The sequence below is a fragment of the Hibiscus syriacus genome, unplaced genomic scaffold, assembly GCF_006381635.1.
Source record: "Hibiscus syriacus cultivar Baekdansim isolate YM2019G1 unplaced genomic scaffold, ASM638163v2 tig00110151_pilon, whole genome shotgun sequence".
NCBI lineage: Eukaryota > Viridiplantae > Streptophyta > Magnoliopsida > Malvales > Malvaceae > Hibiscus > Hibiscus syriacus.
The window spans coordinates 3,517,198-3,534,750 of record NW_024062603.1 but is presented as its reverse complement, the minus strand read 5'-3'; the positions used below and the strand labels follow the sequence as shown (position 1 = coordinate 3,534,750).

General features: G+C 35.4%; 1 protein-coding gene across 1 annotated transcript; it reads left to right on the top strand.

Annotated features, from left to right (window-relative positions):
• The first annotated feature begins 3,681 nt into the window (after positions 1 to 3,681).
• On the top strand, positions 3,682 to 17,502 carry LOC120215670 (pentatricopeptide repeat-containing protein At5g28460-like). Its single transcript, XM_039213281.1, has 3 exons — positions 3,682 to 3,896; positions 16,693 to 16,837; positions 16,951 to 17,502. Exons 1-3 carry the CDS (start codon positions 3,682 to 3,684, stop codon positions 17,500 to 17,502), a joined length of 912 nt encoding a protein of 303 aa, XP_039069212.1.
• Positions 17,503 to 17,553: the final 51 nt, after the last annotated feature.

The window sequence follows — 17,553 nt, the reverse complement described above, 5'->3', positions numbered from 1 at the left end:
ACTGTTAGAACTACCATAGCCGTTGGATCTACAACCAATCCAATGGCCAGGAAGGCCCCAGAAGCATCAAAGGTCACCAGTCGATCAAGAAATGATGCGTGAAGACCACGCGCTGACAAAGAACATCATACACGCCAAAACAGAAAATAATTCCAGAATATTTGAGCCAGTTTTAGCAAGAAATCAACACCAAATCAAACTTAATTCATGCCAAAACAATGAAATGAAAACATATCAAATGAAGATCAAATCGAATCCAAAAGAGGTAACAAGGATTGATAAAACAAACACATACAAAGTCAAAATGGGGGATGAAAAGGAAACCATAATCAAATCCCTCATCCCGATGATTGCGGGGTGAAAAAATACCAGACTAAAGGGAATTTGTCTCCCCAACACCTATAAAAAGCCCCTGCAAAACGAAAGAAGGCATAAAAGGGAGAAAAGAAAAACTTAGCTTCGGGTATGAGGGAGACCGTCTAAAAGTCGAGTCGTCATTGTCGGAGAGGGTAAAAAGTGAGCCATGCATAATTAGATCTACGAAGAAGGGGGCTTTGTTTCGTTATTTTGTGGATATATTTGAGTTCGTGGGGTCAAAGGATTCTTTTGAGGGTAATTTTGGGTTTTCGACCACCGACGGAGCGGTGGTGCTCGATGACCGGCGTAGTTTTCTGGTCGAGGAGGGAGAGAGAGTTGAGAGGTTTTTTTTTTAGAAAATAAGTGAAATGAGCTCAAAAGTGGGATTGGAGCATTTATAAATGGGGGACGAGAGTGCAAATACGAGAATTTTAAATTCTCTTTGCAATCCCTACAAGTTTGTTATGTAATCCATTTTGGTCCCTTACTTTGATTGGACCACTTATTTTCAATTTAACTTAATTTAATCCCATCATTTTTTTTTGTTTTCTATTTTAAATTCGTGCCCTCATATTTTTTTGTTTTGCAGCGTTCTAATTTCATTTATTTTTTCGTGTTTATTTTCTTTTTATCCTAACATGAATTTTTTTTTTAAGATGAATCTAGGTAAATTCAAAATTTATCAAAGGTAAATCAATTTGGCTCGAATTTAAATTTTTATTTAAATTATTAATTTTCATAATTAAGACAATCTGGTAATTGTATGATAACAAAAGGACAATTCAGGGGTGTTCAACCTTCCTCGATTATAATCGACTCTCTGGTAAGACGCATACTCGATAAATGGTAAGTAGGTGTCTGGTCTACCTAATTGAAAATGATCAGTGGGACTCCATCAATTCTATGTCGAAGCACGAACCCGGGACTGCCCGAGGGACCGTTGCGACAGATTCATTTTCACTATGGTGTGTAGCCAAATTGGCATGAGAGGGAAGACTCTCTTGAAAAAATACCTTTTGCCTAGCCTCGCACTCTAACAACATATCAATTAGAGCCTCATGTGACACCAATTCCCTGCAAGCAATGGCAATCACAGACTCAAACTCCATCGGCAAACCAGCTATAACTACACCTGTTCTTGTTCGGTAATAGAGCTTCCCAAAGAAGTAAGCATATCACAAATTACTTTAATCTTGGCTAAATACTCATTTACAGTCAAACCACATATCTTTTGGGATGTAAACTATGCCAAAGTGTAGAAATCTTGGCATTTGTAGATGCCGCAAACATCTTATTAACAGTAGTCCAAATGGCCCCGTAGACAACCCGTGAGATGTACAAGTACCTCAGCACACTGTAGACAATAACCAAGAAGCAAGTAGTTTGTCCTATTTGTGATACATAAGAAAACTAAGGATTCTAAATTATCGTTCCTAAATCAGTTGATAATTTGAGCAGGGGTTTTTCATCCTTAGAGATAAAATTCAAAAGCATAACCTCAATGATCATCATGATTTGATGATTCCAGAGAAAAACTTGGAACCGGTCAGCTTCACAACATACAACTTAGGAATCTGTTGAGCTGTCATAACGTGCTTGTGGAGACAGTATGAACTGAACTAGTCTGAGTGTCGAGAGTCATTTTATGGACAACACTAGTGAGGAAAAACACCAAACAGATTGCGTTCAACAATTGAAGAATAATCAAACCACACAAACAAAGAGCCTTGCACAAACTATAACCAATCATTGCAAACGCCTCAACAAAATGATGAAAACAACTTGACTGAATCAAACAATATCTCAAAGATTATCCAACATAGATCACTAGTTTACCCTTCTATCAATGAATCATCACGATCAAACATCCAAATGATCAAAAAAGGATAAATCTTATGAATATCAGATATTGAGATTAAAGCAACAATCAGATTTAACAAGAACATACAAAAACAATTCATAAAACAATACCAGTAACTAACGAGCAAAGGAAACCGGATAATCTACACCACACGAAGATCATCACACATATACAGTGGAGAGGGTACGGTCGGATCTTCAGCTAAAGATACCATGTCAAAAAACTAAAGAACAAACTGTGATGAAGAGAGAATAGAGAACGAGAAACAATACTCTCTTCATATTTTCATTCATAGGATCGTAATATCTCCAAGTTATACATGACCAATAGCTAATACTAGTTATGAAACGATCTAGCAACCTAACCGTCCAAGACTATCACCAGCTCATATCCTTTGTGGTGCAGCACAAACAACCTATTCTGCACTCACTCTATATCATACAAGATTAATAAAAAAAAATACAAACCTAAAATAAATTGATCAAAAGATTTTAAAATTCAGATTCATCCTAATCAAATTATGGTGAAAAAGTCACCTTGTGAAAGGTTTTCGTAAACCTTAAAGCCATCCCAATGCAAAACGTTACCCTACTGGCGGATCCACCCCTTTCGCCACTGGATATCCCCAATATTGACTCTGGTAAGGATACAGCGAGTGTGATCACTATGAAACTGCCCAAAATTTTGGAGAGACCTGGGTCCCCGCTTGATGACTTGTTTTGAAGAAAGACAAAAACGAGGGAGAACAGTTCAGGAAGGTTCAAACGCCGATGGATTGGATGTTATAATGACCGTAGATAGCATTCCTGGTATGGAGAAAAAGAAGGGTACAGAGTCGGGCACTATGTCTTATGCTGGAGTGGTTATTGGTCTGTCTTCACAAACGACGATTGTGGAATCAGTCCCCTGCCTAGACGATGTTATTGTAGAAGAAGGGGATGTGGTCATTGATACCAGTGGATAGATTCCCCCAGTTGATTTCTATGAAATGGCGCATGAGAGAATTGATCACAGTATGCATCGATCAATCATTGTTGGACTAGTTGGGCGTAAAATTTATACAAAACCCTTATGGACAGGATTTATTTGTGTGAAAGCCTAAAGTAAATCCCATGTAGTTGATTTAGACATTGATTATTACATAAATAATGTTCGAAAAAGAAGAGGATTATATCTATGTCCTTACTAATGGACCTTAGACGGTTTATGGGAGTCACCCGACAATCTAGCCGTGGAGTATAACCTTTTCAACTTCGGAAAAATTTCCTTCCCAAGTGATCGTTTGGGTGAGTTCCTAAATTACCTTACCGTTATTACTCGAAAGCTTTGTCAAGTGTATTATTGACGTTATTGGGAAGATGGTTAAGATAGATTATAAGACTTCATCAGGTGATCGAGGGATGTTGCGAGACTGACAGTTATGGTTAATCTGAATAAGCCACTTGTTCTGAGTATATAAATAGATGGTGTGGTTCAACAGCTTGAAAATGAGGGTTTACAACAAATTTGATGTACTTGTGGAACGTATGGATATTCGTCGGAGATATGTGGTTCTTCACCAGCTGCCAATACTCATTAAGATACTAATGCTAAGCAGTCTCAAGATATTCGTGTTGGGGATACTGATACGGGATCAATTTATGGGCCATGGATGGTTGCTGCTAGTCGGAAGAGACAGGTGCGTCGTATGCCCAATAATATTCGCAAGGGTAAACAAGTTGACAACAATACTCTGGGTTCTCGGTTATAAACATTTGAGTGTTTTTAAGAGGAAGGAAATGATGGAAATGATAGGCCTAACAGTGTGTAGACACTAAGTTTTTGTCCCATGTTTATTTTTATTTTTATTTTTATTTATTTATTTATTATATTATTATTATTATTAATACTTCCGGGTCCAGACAACTCGGTGCAGACCCGGCCCAACAGGCCCTAATGCATCTAGGGTCTCTGTTGAAGCTTCCAGCCTCCACTGCCAGGAGCCTCAGCCAGTTGCTGACACGCCTCAGTCGAAGCCTCCAAAAACACCACGCCGGCCGCACACGTTAATGCTCTAGGGTGAGTCACTACCATAGTTCGGTGACTCACCGAAAGCCACCCTTAGAACCGGTCCGAAGGGCATACCTCCATAGCCTATAAAAACCATCACCTGGGAAAGACATAAAGGAACGAAGACAGAGAAGAGAGCAAAACCCACACAAAGAGCACGCAACAGCAACAGAAACACAGAGCAAAATACGAACAGAAAAAAACGAGGAAAAACTTACCTGCTGTCACCGTGGAAGCGAACGTCGGAACGTCGTTTAATCGAAGGTAAAAACCTTCGGGTGTTTTTAGATCTAAGATGATCTAGAGGTTTTTAGGTAAAAGGGAGGCCAGATTTGAGAAAAGATGAGGCCAAGGGTCTATTAGGGACCAATTTTGGGTCTCCGACCGCCGTGGACGGCAGTGGACAGCGTCGACGAACAGTGGCCAGATCATCGGCTTTCCTCCGTTGAGGGATTTAAGAGAAAATCGAGAGCTTCTTCTTTAGAAAGAGAAGCAAAATAGAAAAATGAAAGGCTTAAAGCCTTTTCGGTTGGATTAAGGGTATTTATATTCCTCCCCAAAACCAGTATTTATATCCCTCCCCAAACGATGTCGTTTTGGGGAAAGACCTCTATGTAATTCAGGAATGGGCAAACCACACGCGCAGTCCCTCTGATTTTATAAACTTCTATTTTGGTCACTCGAATCAGATTTTTGCATATTTTAATTTGTTTTCGTATTTATTTTATTATAATTTAGTCACTGCCTATATATGTTTAAATATTTAGGGTAAATATCATATTTAGTCCTTTTAATTTTAATAATTTATATTTTAACCCCGAATAATTAATTATTGTTAAATTACACTGTTAATCCTTATAACTCATAATATTTGAATTAGGATCTTAACTTAACTTCGATATTTTACGTTTAATCCCTGATGTTTTAAATAATTTTATTTTTTGACTATAAATTTATTACTTTTTAATTAATTTAATTTATATTTTAGATATAAATTGACCTATTTCATAATTTGAGTTAAAGGATAATATTTATTTATTTTTCTATTACGAAAGAGACTGTCTTAAAGTAACTAGATGTCCTTTTCTGATATTTTTAAATAAATAAATACCTTAATTATAAAAAAAATAATATATATTTACTTTAGTTTTATTTAAATTATTTTAATATGATTTTCTTATCATATTCTTATTAATATTTATTTTTTTAATATTAAGAAAGGGGTTGTCTTAAAGTAAATAGATGTCATTTTCTGATTTTTTTAAATAAATAAATACCCTATTTTAAAAATCCCTAAATATATATATATTACTTTAGTTTTATAAAAAATTATTTTCATATATTTTTCTTTATAATTATGCTATTGAATATGAAATATAGGATCGTAAATTAAATATATATTCGAATTCTTATATTTCCACTAACAGAGACAATTTATAATCAACGGGTATCAATTTTGGGCGTTGTGGAGGTGCTAATCCTTCCCCAAACGTAACCGACCACGAATCCCTTTTTATTACTAAAAAGAATGAATTCCTAGTTATACGCATACTGATTTATCTTTTAAAATGATGTTTTCTTAAAAACTCTTTTAAAAGATAATTTTTAGGTATTCGACCTACCTAACCTAAAAAGGTCGATGGCGACTCCAAAATATTTTCTTAAAAAAGTAATTCATTTATTCACATACTTTTCCGCCAAGAAAAATTCGTGCCCAGGCGAAAACCGGTTACGATAGCTTGGCGACTCTGCTGGGGACCAACCTGGTCAAGCCTAAGTCGATTATATATATTGTCTCTATAAATTGAGAATTCAATTTTATTTAATTTATGATTCTTTTGATTTCTTTCAATTTATTTTAACTCTTGTATATTAATATTTGATTGATTTTTAGATATTAGGATTCAATTTTTGTGATGCTTTGTCAAAGGATTGAGAATTTCTCCTCACACACAACACGTGCATTGCATAAACATAAGCTCTATGCTTGAGCTCTTTTCCCTTCTAAGTGAGAGTGAAAGTGACATCTTCGTGAAAATTTATTCTCTGTGTTAGACCTAGTAAGTAGCTTTTGGGGTTCATATGCTCTATGTCTTCTTGAGAATTTATTCTCCGTGTCAGGCATAGGGAAATATGCCCTCTCGAATTGAACTTGATCTGCTTTATGCCTATAATGGGTGAGGATTGGGGGTTTACAACCCAAGGGGGCACCAACAAGGACAATTCGAGTACCTTTACTCCTAGAACTGAAACCCTGCAATAATAAACCGTAGAAATTCACCCGATCTAAGAATATTGAAACTCTGTCCATAGGTGTACACGAAGGAGAAATAAGCTATAACTTTTGTCTTTTAAGAAATGCATGTGAACTATAAATCATGTGGTTAGGTTAATTTTTTCCAAACAAAGCATGGAACTAGAAAGCATGAGGTTATGATTTATATATAGATACCATAGGATCTTTTCTTTCCATTAATTGGTACTAACTATTTTATTTTTTTCTTATTTTTATTTATTTTATACATGCATTTTATTTTGTTATAACTTGTTTATATTGATTTCTTTTGCTTGTATTGCATGATCATGGCATAACCAGAAGGTGTTGATTCGAGAGAGTGATCATCAAATTGAAAAGTTTTCATAAATGGACAAAAAAATTTATGATCAAGCAAACTATGACGCAGCCAAGGAATGGCGTCATAAGGGAACTCCGAGGATAGAGGAGAATTATGCACCTAAAGATCGCATGCCCGTTGAAGAGTAAAAGGAGATACGAGAAATAAGAGAGCAAAAAACCAAGATGATGGATAGAATATCTGTTCTGGCCAAAGAAAAAGAGACTCCTGCACAAAAAGAGAGAGAGCTCAATGAATATAATCTTACAATCTCATATATACAAGAGACTTTTGATCCTAACCAATTTGATAAATTACATATAGTCATCATTCATATTCACAAGTTGTCTAGAGATGCCAAGAAATGGTGACAACTGTAAAAGCTCCTAGAGATGAGAAGAAATCATGCAATCTGAAATCATCGAGGTTTAATATGCTTCTGACGTCGAAAACTCAGGTTCAATTCAAGACAAAAGGTGGTTCTCATTTTGATGTTATCCTTATATCATATAAGGAGTTGTATGAAAAGCTACTTGAAGCGCGATAAGCGGCTCCACATTATGTGAAACTGTGGTAACCTCCGTATCTGAATTGGTATGACATCAATGTTCATTGTGAATATAATTCCTGGGCTCAAGAACATACCATTGAGAATTGCCTTGCCTTCAAACATCGAGTCCAATGTCTTTTGGATCATGTAATCTTAGAGTTTATGATAAATGATCGACCTAGTTTGGTAACTGAAGGTCCTGCCAGATTAATACCAAAAGTGTTCAAAGGTAAGAGTATCAGTAGGGCATCCAGAAGAAAGAAGATTTGCTGATGAACGAGGCTCAAATACGTTATTTAAAGATTGAAAACAATAAATTGAGCACAGAAATGGAAACCATACATGAGGATTTCCAAAAGGTCATTCAAGCCTTTAAAAATATTGGTATAGGAAATACCTCAGAAGAGTGGATAACAGGGGTTACCAAACTAAAAAAGAGCTACAAGATACATGAAGGCCGAGCCAAAAAGTTTTTCATGATTTACGAGTTGCAGAAGAAATGCGCAATACAACCATCATCAATTTGGAAAAATATCAAGCTAAAAATCAAATGTTAAGAGGGACCATAGCCAACATGGAAGCATCATAGCAGATCCATCAGTATGAGATTGGTACTGAATTAAAAGCCACTAAAGCCAAGAACAATACATTGATGAAGATGGTAGATGATTCTGAAGATCATGTACAAGAACTCCGTAACCATAAAGATTCCCTCATAAGAAAAAATGGACAACATTCTCTACAACTCCGAGAATTAACACAAAAGATGAAAGAAAAAGACAATGTCATGAAGGAAGCTGCTACCCAAGCAAGCAATGTGGCTAATAAACTGGTTGATTTAGCTGGCTTCACGAGATAATTAAAGCAGATTGACAACTCCACACCTGAGCATGAGTGGAAGTTAATTTGGATTTTAAGGGAAATAGAGAAGTTAGGAGTAAAAGTTATCCCCTATATGTAAAGTTTTGTTTGATGTATCAAAACTTTTGTGTTCAATGAAATCTGTTTGAAGATGATCACTCTTGATTGATACCTTTTTCATATATGCATTTGCATTGCACAGTTTGTATTCCTATTTTTGCATTTTCGCATTTACATTACATTTTTATTTATTTAAGTATTGCTATATAGTTATAAAAACATATAAATAATTCATGAAAGGTTTTGTAACAAGAAAATCGATATCATTCATTCATATTATTGTACTATCATCATGAAAACAATGGAGCAATCTCATGAGGTATTACAAGATCAGTGACCAGAACAATTGACAGGGTTATATCAAGATACAAGGAATGAAACATCGGATTCTTTATAAGATGGATCGAATCAAATTATTCAGGTGATGACAACTGATAAAGAAGAGATAACTGCTAAAGGGAAACAATGTTATCAGATTAATGAGTCAAGAATGATAACATACCCTGGGGCATCCCACTTAAACCTAAAGAATAACCTCATTAATTATTCACAATATGAAGAGGGACTCAAGAGGGTGGATGAAGCAATCAGAAATAAGAAAGGTGTTAATGCCTCCCACAAAGAACTAGAAGCAAGAGAGCTCAGCTTGGTTCCAAATTTGGTTATTCCCCATGAATTCAAGATGCCTGATTTTGAGAAATATGATGGCACCAGTTGTCCCCTAATCCACCTGAGAATGTTTTGCAGAAAAATGGAAGGATATTTAAATTCTGATGATTTGTTAATTCACTCATTCCATGATAGCCTCGTTGGGCCAGCAGTAGTATGGTAATATCATTTGAACCAAGACAAGATTAAGAGATGGGTTGATCTAGTTGATGCATTTTTGGGACAATATCGGTATGTTAAAGGCTTAGCTCCAAAATGTAAGGATCTTCAAGGAGTAAAGATGAAAGCCAATAAAGGATTTAAGGAGTATGCCTTAAGATGGAGAGGAGTGGCAGCACAATTTCAACCTCTCATGTTAGAAGAAGACATGTCACATATGTTTCATGATTCCCTTCCCGCTCCTTTCTTTGAGTTAATGCTGGCAAATCCGATGAAGGAATTCAGAATTTCGTGACAAATGGAGAATTAATTGAAAATTTAATCAGCGAAGGAAACTTAAAAGTCACACCCAAAAGCCGACTGATCAAAAAGAGAAAGTTGATGATGTGAATGAATGTCGCATCCAAAGTCCCACCAACTGCAAAAGAAAATGAGCAAGTAGTTGTTCAGATCGACCAAAGAAAGTCACACGATCGAGAAATACTTTGGAGGTGTTCCAAACTTCCATATTAGATCTGTACCCTCATTTGATTAAAGGTCAGTACATCACACCAAGATCAATGAAAGTGCCACCAAACCCTTCTGCTCATAGCTATGATCAAGATAGTGTTTGTGATTTCCACTTGGGGGTATCCAGGCATTCTACGGGAAATTGTAGGCCACTCTTAAAAGAAATAGAGATGCTTGTTGACAATGAGACATTGACACGACAATTGGTGGAACAATGGATGACAAACTCAAAATAGAGCATCAAAGCATGATTGAATCAAGTGTTATCACATTGGATAAGTAAAGGGGAATTCTAACCAAAGCAAAGATCATTTCATCAGGCATAGTGTTTTATCTCATTTTGTAGCATCTTGTTTTAACATGTTTTTCTTGTTCATTTCCCCGCCTTTGTGTAATAAATAAACATTGTGCTGCTTTATCAAAGGTTATGAGCATTGAATCAATTTTTTAATCTTGTAGTTCTTTGAATATCAACGAGATTAAAAACTCTTTATGATTAGGGTTATAAATCTTTGACAAAGTATCAAGATTGAAAACTGGAAAAACAAAGACCCTTAACCTTACCTCAAAAGAAATATACCCAAATACTATCCTATGACAAATACGAGATAGTCTTCTCCTATTGTAAGGTGTTATACAAAAGGCTTGGTATTTATATATAGGAGCGTACAACATGGGGCATTGTTTGTGTATTACATTGCAAAACCAACTAGACTACTTTTTTATTGATGACGTTTGATGACGAACGTAATCTTCCCAAATAGGTAAATCTAGTTTAAGTCAGTTGCTTGAGAATTGAACTCTAAAGAAGAGATTTACGATTTCCACCCAAAACACCTAGACTATAATAGGTTCTTCTTAACAAGCTTAAGAAGTTGAAGCCATATATTCATATTATATTATTATGTATGCAATAAAGCTTGAGTTGTCCCTCTAAAGCAATTGGTTAATCACCCTGGCTTTATGAATATTCAGATAGCCTATATTATTATATATACAATAAAGCTTGAGTTGTCCCCTAAAGCAATTGGTTAATCGCCCCGACTTTATGGATAATATTCAGCTAGCCTGTTATACTATTATATGCAATAAAATTGTCCCTCTAGAGCAATTAGTTTAATCACCCCGACTTTATGGATAAGTTTCAATTAGTCTGATTAAGGCAAATTACAATAAAGTTGAATTCAGCTAGCCAAAATGGCAAAAAGTTACTACATAAAGATGGACTAAGGGAGTTAAGAAACACCTATTATAGTCAACCTCACACAAGCACTCAGAAATTTCATTTTTAGACCGATATTTTCGTACTGCCTTTGCTAGAGTTTACAAAGATTACACAAATGGAAGATTTCAGAGAATCGAAATAGAGGTATTCTAGAAAGTCTAGTAATTGGCAATCCTAGTTTGGCAATCCTAGTTGCATCATTTTGTCTGTATCCGGTTAAAATACCAAGTCATGAAAGTGAGGCATGTGGCAAAGTTCACAAAGAGCGAGATAGGAGTGACATCTTAAATAGATGTAACCATAAAAAATAGGAAAGTTATCCTGAAACCAACCCAAATTTTGATACTTGTCAAAGAACTATGACCCTAAAACATTAAAGAGATGTTGATTTATTTGATATTCGTTAAACTTATGTTTTATAATTTGATTCAATTGTGAACCTGTAAGGGGCAATATTTTACAAAATTCTTTCATTCTTTGATAAAGAAAGGATAAAAAATATTTTCAAACATGACAGTTTCAAATGAGGAAGGTCATTAAAGCAAGTTGATGCCTATTCTACCTCTATTTGAGAAAAAGAATAAGTGAAGCCAGAATGATGAAGTATTTCACATTCTTGAAAGCAAGTGGTCCAAGAAACCAGAAAGTCTGGAGAATTGAACTTGTAACGCTATCTTGTGACATTATCAACAACTCATCAAGAATGATTACCTTGTTCTAAAGGGGCATGCTGAAAGCCCATTTTAATTAGAAATAATCCATGTGGGGCATTTTGAAAGCTCATGTTGAGGCATTTTGAAGAGCAAATATTTCCAATGAGATAGAAAGATGTGAAGAATGAAAATGGTGAAACTGTGACAGTCGAATTGACTACACATAATTGATTTGTTCATCAGACAATTGCATTATCCTGGTGATTTTATGTTGGCAGTTAAAGCATCCCACTTGTATTCCCAACTAAGCTTTGTTCTTAAGTGTCCTTGTGACATCCTACAAAATCTCTGAACATTATGCAAAGAGTTCAATGATTGAGAAATCTGGGCAGAAGCAACAGGAAATGATGAATGTGTTGTCAAATGTTTTATGAACCAGTGATTATAATGCTGAACCAATGTTGCGATCACATGATATTTCAATTTATTAACCCAAGATGAAGTTTTATTCAACCCCAAGGTTAAAAGTGAAAAATGATGAAGATTTATTTCAAATGAGAAGGGGAGCTGAAATTTTAACAACAAGAAACTAGTGGAGCCAACTAAGGTTGAGCGATAGGTTGTTGTTAAGCAGCTCGACAAGATATGGTCTGAATGGCTTGTTCGAGATCCAATTAAATATGGAGACATGAAAGGAATTAGGATAAATCCTCCTTGTGATGTGTTTCAAGAGTCAAATACCGAACATATTCTGCTCTCCTAATTAATCTCTGATGATTGTGGCATATCTACATCTACATTCTTCAAAGATGACAGATTTTCTTTTCAAAGATGAAAGCTTTATTAGATTTCTGCACAAGTTCAAGCTAAGAAAGCTGGTTTTATCAAAGACAAAATGGGGGAATCAAGGTCATAATTCTGATTACGGCAAGATTTCCATAAATGAAATATTTTCTTCTAAGACTTTAATGAAAATGAAGAAGACACAAAGATGCAAGTTGATCAGTTGGTTCTTCAGAAATGCAAGCTTGATAGCATAAGTTGCTACACTAATATATGAAGAAAACCCTGAAAAAGAATGATCAAGTGGAAGAAGATCAAATTCACCACTTTGAAGTCAAATAAGTATGGACTCAACATTCATACATTCATAAGAACATCATTTGCATAAAAGAAAATGTATTACATGGACACATTTAATTTGCATTCAAACACAAGGTTTTTATATGAAAAAATAATATTCATGATGGAAAATACCTTATAAGTGGAAGGTAGAATTCAAACCTCAAATGCAGGAATCACTTCAGGAAAAGCAAACATTTGAAGAATAGATGGTCGCAATCCGCAAAAGAAGCATTATTTTAAAGTGGGGCATGTTAACAAAGTTATTTCACAAAATGAGAAAATGATTTCCAAAGTTTCTCATTTAATCTTTTCTGAAAATGAAATTGTTGAATAGTAAGAAAGTGATTTCCAAAGTTTCTTACTTAGTAAACTATTTCCCTAATTTAAATCATTCGGGTCATTTGTAAGTCTTTCGAGCAAGATGATAAGACCTCCGGGCCATCAATAAGACCTCCAGGCAAGAAGTTTTCAAATGAGATTTTGGAAACTAATCCTTTCAGGGATTTCTTAATTATCTCAAAAGAGTTGTTAAAGAAAGCTAAGCCTTTTAAGGGGTTCCTTGACAACCAAGAAACTAAGCTTAATTTTTAAGGGTTTCTTAATGTTTAAATCCTCCAAGTCATTTGTAAGCCTTCCGAGAAGATGATAAGACCTCCGGGCCATCCATAAGACCTCCGGGCAGGATGTTTTCCAAATGAGATTTTGGAAACTAATCCTTCCAGGGGTTTCTTAATTATCTCAAAAGAGTTGTTAAAGAAAGCTAAGCTTGATTTTCAAGGTTTTCTTGATGTTTAAATCCTCCGGGTCATCTGTAGGCCTTTCGAACAAGATGATAAAACCTCCAGGACATTCATAAGACCTTCGGGTAGAATGTTTTCAATATTTCCGTTGCTTGATTCACGATATTTCGAATCAACGACGTCTCTCAAAGCAAATTATATCTCACCTGAGATAGTTCCTCTTTAAACAAATTTATTTGCATTCATTTTATTTTTATCCAGATATTGAATATTTGACAGGAATTCCAGAGATTATCAAAGATTTCAGCAAAGAATTACCATACTTTTCAAGCTTTGAAAATATGGATTTCAGCAAAGATTTGAATCCATCACTTGAGGGTTCAACAACTCCGTCTTAATCAAGAGAAATCAAATGGACAAAAACTTATTGTCTTTTCGTCTTTGCCCTATTCTTGTTAACACAAGAATGAGCAAAGAGGGATAGTTGTAGACACTAAGTTTTTGTCCCATGTTTATTTTTTTTTTATTTATTATTTTTAATATTAATATAATTATTATATTATTATTAATAATAATATATAGGCCCAATTACAACCCAGAGGCCTGATTACAATTTTAACCAGGCCAGACCTGGTCCAGACAACCAGGTAGAGACCCGACCCAACAGGCCCGAATTAATCTAGGGTCTTGTTGAAGCTTCCAGCCGACGCCTCCACTGCCAGGTGCCTCAGCCAGCTGCTGTCATGCCTCCAAAAGCACCACTGGCCGCACACGTCAATGCTCTAGGGTGAGTCACCACTATAGTTCGGTGACTCACCAAAAGCCACCCTTAGAACAAGTCCGAAGGGCGTACCTCCATGGCCTATAAAAGCCATCACCTACGAAAGAGAGAAAGGGACGAAGACAGAGGAGAGAGCAAAACCCACACAGAGAGCAAGCAACCAACAGAAACACAGAGCAAAATACGAACATAAAAAGAAAGGAAAAACTTACTTGTTATAGAGGTTTTTAAGTAAAAGGGAGGCCAGATTTGAGAAAAAGGGAGGCCAATGGTCGATTAGGGACAAATTTTGGGTCTCTGGCTTTCCCTTCGGTGAGGAATTTAAGAGAAAATCGAGAGCTTCTCTCTCTTTAGAAAGAAAAGCAAAATAGAAAAATGAAAGGCTTAAAGCCTTTTCGGTTGGGTTAAGGGTATTTATATCCCTCCCCAAACGATGTTGTTTTGGGGAGAGACCTCTATGTAATTCGGAATGGGCAAACCACACGCGCAATTCCTTTGATTTTATAAACTTCTATTTTGGTTATTCGAATCAGATTTTTGCATATTTTAATTTTATTTTCGTATTTTATTTAATTATAATTTAGTCACTGCTTATATATGTTTAAATATTTAGGATAAATACCATATTTAGTCCTTTTAATTTTAATAATTTATATTTTAACCCTGAATAATTAATTATTGTTAAATTACACTGTTAATCCTTATATCTCATTATATGTCGAATTAGGATCTTTAACTTCGATATTTTATATTTTAATCCCTGATGTTTTAAATAATTTTTATTTTTCGACTATAAATTTTATTACTTTTTAATTTAATCTTATAATTTTATATTTTAGTTATAAATTGACCTATTCATAATTTGAGTTAAAGGATAATATTTATTTATTTTTTTATATTAAGAAGGGATTGTCTTAAAATAACTAGATGTCCTTTTCTGATATTTTTAAATAAATAAATACCTTAATTATAAAAAAAATAATATATATTTACTTTAGCTTTATATAAATTATTTTAATATGATTTTCTTAGGAAAAATTATCATATTCTTATTAATATTTATTTATTTATTAATATTAAGAAGATGATGTCTTAAAGTAACTAGATGTCATTTTCTGAGGAGAATACTAATTCAGATGTACATGCTGTCTAATTATCGGATAACACAAAGGCTCTTATAATCAGTAACCATGAGTTTTTGACTAGAAATCTATGCATGGGTTGGTAAAGTGGGAGGAAATTTGAAAGTCGGAGAAAATGTTAAACGTAGAGGACTTAAAATGAAGAAGGCTATTGAGTCACGTGCCCCACCTTGACAAATACTTGCTGATTGGTTCCACTCAATTGAAAAAAAGGTTTGATCACACTGTCATGATCCAGGAACCGAGAGGACCTTCTTATTCAAAAGTAGGTGAAGGGTCGACAGTTATCCTCTATAATATTTTAGACATGGTTGTTGATAACAACTCCAAGCTGATCATTATGGAGACCTCGATTAATATACAGATTCAGGATGGATCGACCATCTCGTTGAACCAGTAAGGGGTAGTTGCCATTTTTCATTCCTTCTAATAATTATTTTTATTTTTTAGAACTGTTAAGCAGCTGCTAGTTTCGTGTTTAGGTGTTATTTTATAATTTTTTGTCAGCAACATAAACCACAAGTGGTGACTTTGTTCGAACCTCGGATTAGCAGGGATAATACCGATAGAGTAATCTCAAGACTGGGTTATCAAAACTCCTTTCGAGTGGAGGCAAATGGTTTTGACGGAGGCATTTGGGTGTTGTTGTTAGACCCGATACATGTTGATATTCTACGAATTTCTACTCAATTTATGCATGGCCATGTTTGGGATGAAGGGGTCTATCATTGGGGTTTTTTACGACCGTTTATGCTAGCCAAAATGTTACTAAGCGTCGTGCAATCTGGGATCTTCTCCCTCATCTGAGTCCTGATAATAATGAGGCATGGATGTTGGGGTGATTTTAACTTAACTATCAGGAGCGAAGAAACTTTTGGTAGTCTTACTCAAGGTAATGGAATTAGTAATCTTTTTTTGTAGTTTTATTAATGCTGTGGAACTCATGGAAGCTGATTTCAAGGGAGCCATTTCACACGGAAATGAGGGAGATTATGGAAGTGATTGGACAGATGCCTCATTAATGATGGTTGGGCTCATTTTTTCCCTTGTCCATTTTCACTCACTTAGACCATGTGGGATCTGATCATTGCCCTCTTCCTTTTCATGAACCAACTGTAAACAACAGTGATTCAGATAGACCTTTTCATTTTCTCGTTGCTTGGCAAGAGCATAATTGTTTCTCCGATTTAGTGTCCAGCTCTTGGGATAATAATAAGGATATTTTATCCAACATTGAGGGTTTCAAACTGAAGGTCGAGGTCTGGAACACCTCAATATTTGGACATATTGGAACCCATAAAAAGATTTACTTGATCGCCTCTGGGGCATTGATAGAGCTATCAGGAATATCGACAATATTGCTAAGGCAGTTGATCTGTTTGATCAAATGTTATCGAGTGGATGCTCTCTGCATCCTAAGGTTTGTTACAGCTTGATCTCTGGTTTGTGCAAAGCTGGAAGGATGGATGATGCCAGCAATGTTTAGTCGAAGCTGAAAGAAGCTGAGTTCGGCCCCGACATTGTATGCTACAATTCGCTTGTTAGCGGGTTCATTAAGTAAAACATGGTAAATAAGCTTATGATATTATGAAGGAAATGCTGGAAGCAGGGATGAAGCCTGATAGCGTCTCGTATAACTCTTTGATTACTTATTTTTGCAAAACTGAGGATTTTGAAATTGCCGGCGAGGTGATGAAACAGATGATTAACCAAGGTGTAATCCCTACTACTGCCACGTACGGAGCCCTTATTCAAGCATACTGCTCGAATGGAAAGATCGAGGATGCAACAAAGCTCTTCAACGACATGAGTTCCCTGTCAAAGGTTCCACCAAACACACTGGTATATACCAGTCTTATAGAATCTCTATGCAAGAACAATGACATCAAAGGTGCGCTCTCTCTGATGGATGATATGAAAGCAAAAAGGGTGAAGCCTAATACCACCACATACAATGCAGTGCTCAAAGGCCTTAAAAAGAACAATTTGTTGGAAAATGCATATGGGTTGATGGACGGTATGATTGAGAATGCTTGCAATCCAGATTGTATAACCATGGAGATTCTCAGGGAGCTGCTTTCTAGTGTTGATGGATCAAAAAAATTAGAAAGCTTCGTACAAGGAAAAAGGGTTTCTCCCCTTTAGTGCGTTGAATAGCTGCAAATAATAAGGATTCTTTTGGCCTTGTTTTGATGG